At 41.7% G+C, this 10,177-nt stretch overlaps 1 protein-coding gene across 1 annotated transcript in view; it reads right to left on the bottom strand.

The window, feature by feature from the left end:
- The window catches only part of map1b (microtubule-associated protein 1B), a 107,158-nt gene extending 99,504 nt beyond the window's left edge, over window positions 1-7,654 (bottom strand). Inside the window, exon 1 of the mRNA XM_072257956.1 lies at window positions 7,452-7,654. Coding sequence (XP_072114057.1) covers window positions 7,452-7,623 — 172 coding nt within the window. The 5' untranslated portion in view covers window positions 7,624-7,654. The remainder of the gene's footprint in view (window positions 1-7,451) is intronic.
- Between the last annotated feature and the right edge of the window lie 2,523 nt (window positions 7,655-10,177).

Here is a 10,177-nt window from a genome sequence, read left to right on the forward strand (position 1 = left end):
GAGACAACAACATCGCTCTCAGATCCAGGTGGAAACTCCTGCATGTACTTGTGCTCTCCATCTTCTTGTATGCATGCGAATCATGGACTTTGACAGCAGAACTGCAAAAGAAGATCCCAACAGTAGAAATGAGATGTTTCAGAAGGCTTCTCGGCATCTCTTATACAGACCATATCTCAAACGATGAAGTACGGAGAACTATTACTCAGCACATGAGACACAGTAAAGATCTACTGCCCACAGTAAAGAAGAGGAAACTGAGATGGTATGGCCACATAACAAAATCAAGTGGACTCTCAAAGACCAATCTTCAGGGAGCAGTGCAGGGGAGAAGAAAAAGGGGCAGACAGAGGAAGAAATGGGCAGAGAACATTGCTAAGTGAACCAGAGAGAGCTTTGCCACAACCCAGGTACTTGCCCATGATCGGGAGTGATGGACACAACTGCTGCAGCGTTTGTCAGTACAGCACCCCTACAACCAAGGTGGGTTGCTGGATCTGTAACCGTAAAGCCTTCTGATGGATGGTCTTAACCCTAAATGCTGACTGTTTATTCCCCTCCAAAGATGCTACCTAACCTGTTGAGTTTCTCCAGCATTTTGTATTTTGCAGTGGTAAACCCCTCTTGAACGACTGCAATGTTTGTAGTGAATTTGCTTATCAAAGACCTGTTCAATAAGGTAGTACGATCACTCTAGTTGAGTATGCTGTTCTCCCAAGAGGTTGTATATTGGTGAGCCTCAGGTGGTTGCGGAGGCCAATTCAGGATCCATGTAACCAGGATGTTATAGTGGATACCCTCAATGGAGAATGCTTGGGCATTACTTGGTTTAATGTGTGATGGGCAGCCATCACATGGACATAGATCTGGGTAAGGGTCCAGTGGTGTGGCATACAAGACGACTGAGGGACTTTCACTGCGGCAGCCTTCCTCTACCTACACTGCCATTGTCAGATGTTATCATTGAAAGATTCAAAGTCAAGGTGCTTTTATTATCAAATAATGTACAAATCATCTTCTGCCAACTCCACTGTTGAGATCTTGGTTGGATCAGTCTTTGTCTGGAACCTCCCCCTTGACCTCGCTGCCATGGGTGACCCAACCAGGAGTGAAACGCCAGGTGACAAAGCTATTACTAAGTCATCATGGAATGAACATCGGAGGTGGTACTGTGCCATCTCACCTCTGCACCAACCCTTCTAGATGATAAGGTGTTGCAACGAAATAGCTTCTCTTGGCAATCTAGTGCAGTATACCCAGCAGACATTGTCCACTGTAGACACAGGGTTCTGCTGATAGAGGAAGAGATTTATTTATTTTTTGAGATACAGCACATTATAGGCCCTTTTGGCCCTTCGAGCCATGCTACTCAGCAACCCCCAATTAACCCTAGCCAAATCATGGGATAATTTACAATGACCAATTAACTTACTAACCGGTATGTCTTTGCACTGTGGGAGGAAACCAGAGCATCCTGAGAAAGCCCACACGTTGCACAGGCAGGAAGTAAAGACTTTTTACAGATGACGTCGGAACTGAACTCCGACGTCCCAAACTGTAATGGCTTTGCACTAACTGCTACACTACTGTGGCGCTTTAAAATGAAGAATGGGGTTCTAATCAAACAAACTGCTTTGCCCTGAGCCTTGTTGAGATCCCTGAGTATTACTGGAGCTTCAATCATCCAGGAAAGTGAAGAGCCTCCTGGCTCATGACATGGTGGTGTAGAGGTTAGCGTAATGCTATTACAGCACCAGCGACCCTACCTCAGTTCTGCCACTCTCAGTAAGAAGTTTGTATATCCTCCCTGTGACTGCATGGTGTTGCATCGGGTGCTTCAGTTTCCTCCCACATTCCAAAGACACAAAGGTTCAGAGGTTAATTAGCCGCATGGGTGTTATTGGGCATCACAGCCTCAATGGGTCAGAAGGCCTGTTAAAATAAATATCCCTCATATGCCTTGTAGGTGGTGGAAAGGCTTGAGGGATCAGCAGATGAGTTATTCCTCAGAAGTTAGCTTGTTTCTGAACTACTGGAGCCATAGACTTTATATAGCTGGTCCCTTTATGTTCTTGCTGAAGGGTATATAACCCTGTTCCCAATGGATGAGGACTGGAAATTTGATATAGTGGTTTCCTTCAGTGTAAGACGAGGATGCTAAACACTCTCTTATTGGACGTGGTTGCTATTGGCAATCTTCTGGCCCAAATACTACATATACTAAATCTAGTATGTCACCAACACCAATGACTCTTGAAAATTCCACATTTATTTGGTGGAGTGCATTCTGATTGGTTGCATCACTGTCTGAGATGGAAGTTCCAATGCACAGGATCAGAAGAAGCTGCAGAAGTTTGTAGACTCAGCCAGTACCATCACAGACACAACTCACCCCAGCACTGACAGTATCTCGAAGAGGAAGTGCTTCAAAAATATGGCATCTATCATTAAGGCTATTCGCAATGGTATATGCCCTCTTCAGGCAGAAGATACACACTCAATGTTTCTGAAACAGCTCCTTTCCCTCTGACATCAGATTTATGAGCAGTCCATGAACACTATATCAGTACTTCTTTTCAGCATAATTTCTTTTGTAATTCATAGTAATTTTGTCTTTGCTGCTGCAAAATGACAAATTGCACATCATATAAGACAGTGTTAATAAACCTGATTCTGATGTCCAAACCTATGAGTTTTCCAATTAATGCTGCATATAGTTGTAATGAAAGGAAGGTTATTTGATGAAATAAGTGAAGATGATTGGATTTAAGATTCCTCCCTGAGGAAAACTTGCAGCAAGGCCCTCTGCCTGAAATGGTTGGCTTCATTCAACCATCTTCCTTCATGTGAGATACCATTTCACCATATACTGTAAAAGTTCTTCAAAATTCCATTGACTTCAACTTACTAAGGCTCCTTGATGCCATATACATTCAAAATCCAAGGGCAGGCATTCTCGCCAAATATTTCAAATTCAGGCATTTTGTTCATGTTTGAAATGGAGCTCAATGAGGTCTAATGTCAAATGGCTGTAACAAAACCGTAAGTCTTCAAAGTGGGCATGGAAATGGTGAGGATGTATCTTTGGCAGAACTGCCAATATATTTCATGATTGAGAGAAATTCAAAAGATAATTAATATTTTGTGCAGTCTTGATGTGTCAGATTTTATTGTTGTTATTCCTCTCCGCACCTTGTGGTGCATCAGGCAGCAACCTTTTCCATTTTTTTAGCATTTGTCTGTTTTTTTAAGAGGTTGAGTTGCTAGTTGACGCTCAACTCAGTACCGATGGTAAATATGTAAGGAGCCGGCCGGAGTCGAACCTGAGACCACTTGCCTCAAAGTCCAGTGCAGATGCCACTACACCACCGGCCGGCATCAGATTTTATACAGCACCTTAAACATTCTAAACCTTCCATGGTACTGCAGAAAGCATCATCCAATCAAATCTGATATTGTGCAGCCTAAGCTGATGTTGCATAGGGTAGGTGACCAACTTGGTGCAAAAATCCTATTTCACACCATACTTCAATGTTTAAAAGTAAGGTGGAGAGACTTAGAGTGGAATTCAAGGTCTTGGAAGCCAAAAGTATAGCTGATGAAGATAGTGTATTTAAAAATTCAGAATCCCAAGAGATGGAAAAAAGTGGATACTGACAGGTATCTTGAGTGTTGTTGGGGTGGAAGAAATGACCGAGTCATAAGGGCCCCATCATGATGAGAGCTTTAAAACATGGTGTTGCTTAGCGAGAACCCATTCTGGGTCAGTAAATGGAAGCTTGGACTATTCATCCCAGAGCCAAAAGATTCTGGCTGACTTCAACTCTGCAGGGAACAGGTATCCAGGCAATAATAGTTATGTTGTAATATAATAAAAAGCTTTGATGAGGGAGATTGTGGCTGGTTAGATTAAAGTTCAGATATGAACCCTGTCCAAACTCTTCACTGCAGTGAAAAGGGTGGGTCATCTCAATGGTAATACTTTGAACCCAAAACTAGAATCTATTAGCACAAACAAGAGGAATTCTGCAGATGCTGGAAATTCAAGCAACTCACATCAAAGTTGCTGGTGAACGCAGCAGGCCGGGCAGCATCTCTAGGAAGAGGTGCAGTCGATGTTTCAGGCCGAGACCCTTCGTCAGGTCCTGACGTCGACTGCACCTCTTCCTAGAGATGCTGCCTGGCCTGCTGTGTTCACCAGCAACTTTGATGTGCGTTGCTAGAATCTATTAGGGTATTTTTGTAAATATGTGTACAGATCAAATGGACTGCAACACTGTTACAGTCTGCATCCCTTCCTAATTAAATTATTCTCATCACCTCCTCTACCCCTACAGTAATTCATTACTGTAGTAATTTTTAATCCTGCATGCTTAAATAGTTGTCCATTTACTTGAAGAATTGTTTAGATGTATTAAATGCATTTTTACTGCAAAAATATAAAGCATACATTAAAATTCTAAATGCCTTGTTAAGCTATCTCGGGGTTAAGGTCAACCATTTTGCCATAGTCTTGGAGTGACATATCGATGGAATGACCAATGAGCGCATCTTCCTTCCCTTTTGACAATATAATGCATTTTTAGTCACCTTTCTGCATAGCAGCTTTGTTTCTTTTTTATTTCCAGATTATTTTAATGCATCCAAATTCTCAAACATTCTTAGTCCAGTTTTTCACTCTGAAAATACAAGCACTTCATTGTTGAAGGGATAACAATGAGGTTTTAAGATCACAAAGGGATACAAAGTGTATCATTATAGTTGTATTCGTAGCTCTTACATTATCCCTGCAAAATTTCCTAAACGTATATATTTTGTGCCATGATGTTGATTAAGAGAGTACTGATTTATGCTCATTCTGCCATCATTGATAGTGCAGACTTGAAATCCTGGTTTAAAAATCATAACTGCAGGGTTGCAAGGAGTCAGTAATGCTGACACTGTGGAAATGGAGCACACACAAAGAGGCACAGCATACTGTACTCCAAAAATAGGTATCGCATTGATTGAACATCTACACTTTAGCAGCATTGATGAAACCATTATGCTTGCAATGTATGGATAATTTAAACGTTATCTGATAAATGTAAACACTATAATTACATAAACATATATTTAAAACTATAATAACAATCATTACATTAAGTTGAAGGAAATGATTGTTCCTACCAATTTTGTTCCCTTTTGTTAATGTTTTTCCACAGCAGCAATATGCTAGCTTCAATCTGCTGAATCTGATGACTAAAGAGATGATATCACCCTTTGACTCATGTTATTAATAAAATGACCGTACGCTTTCAGTTAATGCTATTGAATATTGTTCTCCATTTTCAAAAGCAGTTGTTGACAATGTGCCCTCGACAGCTACAAATGGTCCTGGGAGTGAATACTGGGTGGAGCTTTCCACTCACAATTAATTGTGGTAGGAAGGAGAAATTAGAAATATTCCAACCGCTGATCAGGCAGGTCCCCTGTTGACTGAGCATGGAGTAGCAACCAGTGCCTATGGAGAAATCTGCTGTTCTAGCTGCCCCACCCATCTGGAGGAACAAGAAGACACGGAGTCCTACAGCCTTGAGAAAATTTGACTGGGGAAGGGAGCCAGAGATAGGTGGGACCATGTAAAATGTAAATACAGAAATAATAAATAGATGTATTTAAAATTAAATTCTGCTTTGTGTCGAATTTGATAGCAAGAGGATGGTGGTTTGAGAAATATCTCATTGTCTTTTCCCCCCCATTAACGTTAATGGTTAAAACAAAGGTACAATAATCAATAAAGTAATTCATATAGTTCTTTTATCTATATATAACCAGATTCGCATTTGCAATGCAGACTTTTCACTGGGATTGTTTTAATGTTTCGGTTCAAATCGTTTTTACATTCGTATATTGTCCATTATGATTAATAATTCTACCTACTGCGCACGGTGCACGGTTCGAACTATCCGTGCTTGGCCACCCTACTGGCCTTAGCAGTAACAAGCGTTTTGAATAACAATATCAGCTAAGTGAATGGGTCCTGCGTCGGTGCCCAAAACACCAGTCAAATGCACCTGTATCTCCTTTTACAGCAGAGACGTCCTGCAGCTCACGTAAACCCTCAACCTATATTCTCCCCTGACCTTTACGTCTACTGCAAATCAATGTCATGCACTTTCACTCAAATTCTTCGTGTACATTCATTTCCAAAGATGCTGGAGCTTCAAAGCGCGGATGGGGGAGGGGAGGGGCGGGGGGGAAATTGCAGCTGGAAATCCAAACTACAATTCCCAGCAGGCGTCGGGCAGGTTGAACCGGGCCCGGGCTCCCTCCCTTTGTCTGATGCTGGTTCGCAGCTTCCGGAGAGACCGCAGTGCGGAGAGCACGCCACGCCCACCAGCCGCCCGCAGCTCAATGAATGAGAAGCGTCAGCTCCCGGCATTGCAAACTTACCAGCCTTATTTTTCTTTTATTCAATAATTTGTCCATTATTAAAATACAACTCTGTGAGCATTTCTTCTTTAGGAACCCAAAGCTGCGTCTGAATGTAACCGAGTGAAAATTTTGCTCCCCATTCCTTACAGTATTAATTTGAGAATCAATTCTTTCTACACGGGGAGGGGGTGATGGGGGCAACGCCTTTACATTGAATAAATTCACTCGATGTTCCCAGTCAAAAGAATAGCTGTGAAAAAATCGATGCGAAATATCAAATACAACACGGTTCAAAGCAACAAATGTGAAGAGCTATAATGAGTTTGCAACAATTTACCAGCAAGAAAGGGAGTCTGCTATTAATCGCCAACGCCTGGTGGATACATTGTTATACATGATGAACGGTGCCGGCTCATTCCTGTCTTTAGTCGGACTTTTTTTGTTTTTTTTTTGGCGCTTTGGCAAAAAGATCGACATGCAATGAATATATAAAACACACGCGAGTGGTCTTAATTTGTTATCCGCAAAATTTTGTCTCTGCGTTTCAGATCATACCTTAGAAATATTAAGCAGATATTGTTCATTAGAAAAAATATTTCCCCTCATATAAGTACACTTAACAAATTAAAAAAAAACAACGGTCCTGATTTCCGGAATTGCCTTTAATGGTGAGCGAGATCCGCAGCGCCAACAGATGATATAATGTGGGCTGGAAGGGAGTGGTGTAGTATCTTTCAGCTAAAAAAGTATATATTTTATCCACAATAAAAATTACAGGTGTCAAAGAAAATGCATCCCTTAAGTCCATCGCTCCTCTTCATCTAATTGATTTCTTCAAGGTTATCTCTAAGTCGCAAATACTAGTACAGGCTAAAATTCTCAAAGCAAGGCCAACTAGCCTTCCAAAGCAGTGAGATGTGATTCATTTTATGTACCAATATTACACTTCGAAGCTACTAAAGGTTCCCCACCCCAGTTTTATCCCATTAGCTCCGCGTTATATGATCATTTAACGCTGCTGGCAAGCCCCTTACCTCGCTCTATATCTGAAATGGCACATCTCAGGTGGTCTTCTGTAACAATTTCCCCAATAACCACAAGTAAATAGAACTTATTGTCGAGAAATCGGTGAGTCAGGCTTGTGTTTGATGGCGATGTGCTTAATTTGCTACACGAAGCTTCTGGGTCCACGTCTAAGGTCGCCATCCTCAGCCTCTCTGTCCGCACTAGGCACTAGACAGGGAGTGAGTGAGCCTGGGAGGCGAGGCTGCTGCGCTTTTATAGCGCAGACACTCGCCTGGTCCTGGGGAGGAGAGACAACGAAACTGCCTACCTCACATCGCCAGCTGATGTCATCAGCAGCGAATCAGACCCTCGGCAAGCTCCAGCTAAACGTCCCCGAGCCTGCAGAGTCGTTGCATTACAGTGCGGGCAAGATTCCGCCAAGTTTTTTTCCCCCCCGCTTGGATTTCCTACCAGTAGAGCACCATTCAGTACAGCAGAATTGCTTTCCCCTTTCGATGCAATGAAATCTACTCGAGGTCAGATTATATTCAGGATTCTCAACTCCAAAAGTTTGAAAATGTTGGGATACCGCTGAAATCCCTGGACATTAGGGATTGTCACTATATCGGGGGAAAATAGCAATACTGACAATTATTTACTGGTAGCATTAACTGCTATCAGTGTTCATATGGAAGTCAACGCGACAATGACACTGACCGCATTGGCTGATAATCGAAATCTACGCTTTCGTCTTCCTCTGGGATACCGCGGGAACAACATGTGTCTAGCGAGGATACCCAGGTAAAGGCTTCACATGCAATATCCTCTCGAGCAGTGAGAGACCTGGGCTTGGTAAGTGCTACAATCTTTGGTGAGGTTAAACACCAGATTGAGTTTCTTCATGGTTGTCATACCCACGTTCCCATTGTGTCTTCTGAGCGACATTGTTGGATCAAGCTCCTGAGTTCTACACATGGATTGCTCGTTCCATGCATGGAGCTTACACTGGGAACAGTGGTCGCAAGCACCCGTCCTTGATCATTCTGATAGCTTTTTCCATTGCAGCTTTGATTTCGATGGGTTTGAACAACTTGCAGTACAGTGCTCCTGTTTATAACCACGGTAATATCGTTGCCAATAATTGGTGATGTTGTTAAGAGCACCGTCATTCCATTTTCCTTCATCAATGAATGTGGATGTGAAGCATTCAGAGAGGAAGACAAACGTCGGCATTGGTTCAGAGATACTGGTTTCTGGTCCAGCCGCTTAAAACGTGACCATATGTGAGGTGAGATGGCTTCGCGTCGACACCACACTAAGGAATCTCTGACTGAATTATTAAGATCAATGAATAGGTACAATCCCGTGGGCTGGTGAGGAAATGAACATATTGAACTTCAATCCAAGCAGGTTCTTCTAAATAATTGGAGAAGTAGACACAATTCTACTATACATCTGTCAAATAGATTACAGAACCCTTGGTTTTCAAGCCCAGAAAACCTGTCACATTACTGGTACAGAACAACAGAAGCAAAAGGGTTTTGAACTATACTTATTAACCAGGTTAATTACTAATGGTACCATTCAATACAAGTCAAAAGGCATAACTTTGCCAGCATAGAGATGGCTAATTGCATCAGATCTGGAGAACTATATTCAGTTTTGGATCGACACATGGCAGGCAATAATTGCTACTTTCGCTTTGCTCCAGAGGTAATCTACAAGATTAATGTTTCATTAAAAATATACTCATATTTTGCTGGAAAATTTCAGTTATTTAGTTAAAATGGCATTAATTTAAAGGTGTCTTTATTGGAAAGTTGATGATTCTGCAATGACAAAACAGGGATGTGTCAGAAAACTTTGATTTAAATATGCAAGAGTAGGCATTGATTGTAAATCAAATGTCTTGCATAGTTATGATATTCATGCTCCTCTGTGATGTCATCGTGAATATGGGTCAGACTGAATGAGCAATCATGCTTTTCTTGTTATCACTCTTCCTGTTTGAGAGGACATAGCTATTTTGGCAAACAATGTGCTTCCTCACTTGGGGCCTCAGATTGGTTCAGGTTCTAGCCATTGAGGCCTGAGCATTATCCAAATGACAGATATGAACAGTGAATGGGTGAAATGTATGATAACCAAGCAACAAGTATAAAGTCAGCTTTTAACATGATTCCAAGAAGAGTTTCCATATAATGAGATTCCAAATCCATCTGACTTACTTTCAGTATTCACAGAATCATTGTTCATTATCCATCTGTATATGCATTTGATTGAACATAACCCCCACGATATTTATTGTTGGTCAGCTCGTGGATAGGTTTAATGGATTGCAGGATTTCCTGTTGGATTTGCTCATGGGTCTGTCAAAAGCCACAGGCATAGGTCTGGCATGTTTTGATTCCAGGAAGGAGTTTTGCAGAAGTTGCTTATAATTTGATCTCCTCTATGTAGAAGATTTACTATATAGTATGACCACATAGATTCTTGTGGTTTTTCAAGAGACTTCCTATGACTGGTTGGCAATGCATGTTATTGCTTAATAATATAAAAAAACGAGAAGAAGGAGAAAGCCACTTTGCCCCTCAAGTCTGCCCATCTTTCACTATGAACATAGTTAAGAAAGCTTATGGGGTGTTAGCTTTCATAAGTCGAGGTATAGTGTTTAAGAGTCGCGAGGTAATGATGCAGCTCTATAAAACTCTGGTTAGGCCGCATTTGGAGTACCGTGTCCAGTTCTGGTCGCCTC

The sequence above is a fragment of the Mobula birostris genome, chromosome 5 (genome assembly GCF_030028105.1).
Source record: "Mobula birostris isolate sMobBir1 chromosome 5, sMobBir1.hap1, whole genome shotgun sequence".
In the NCBI taxonomy this organism is placed as follows: Eukaryota; Metazoa; Chordata; class Chondrichthyes; order Myliobatiformes; family Myliobatidae; genus Mobula; species Mobula birostris.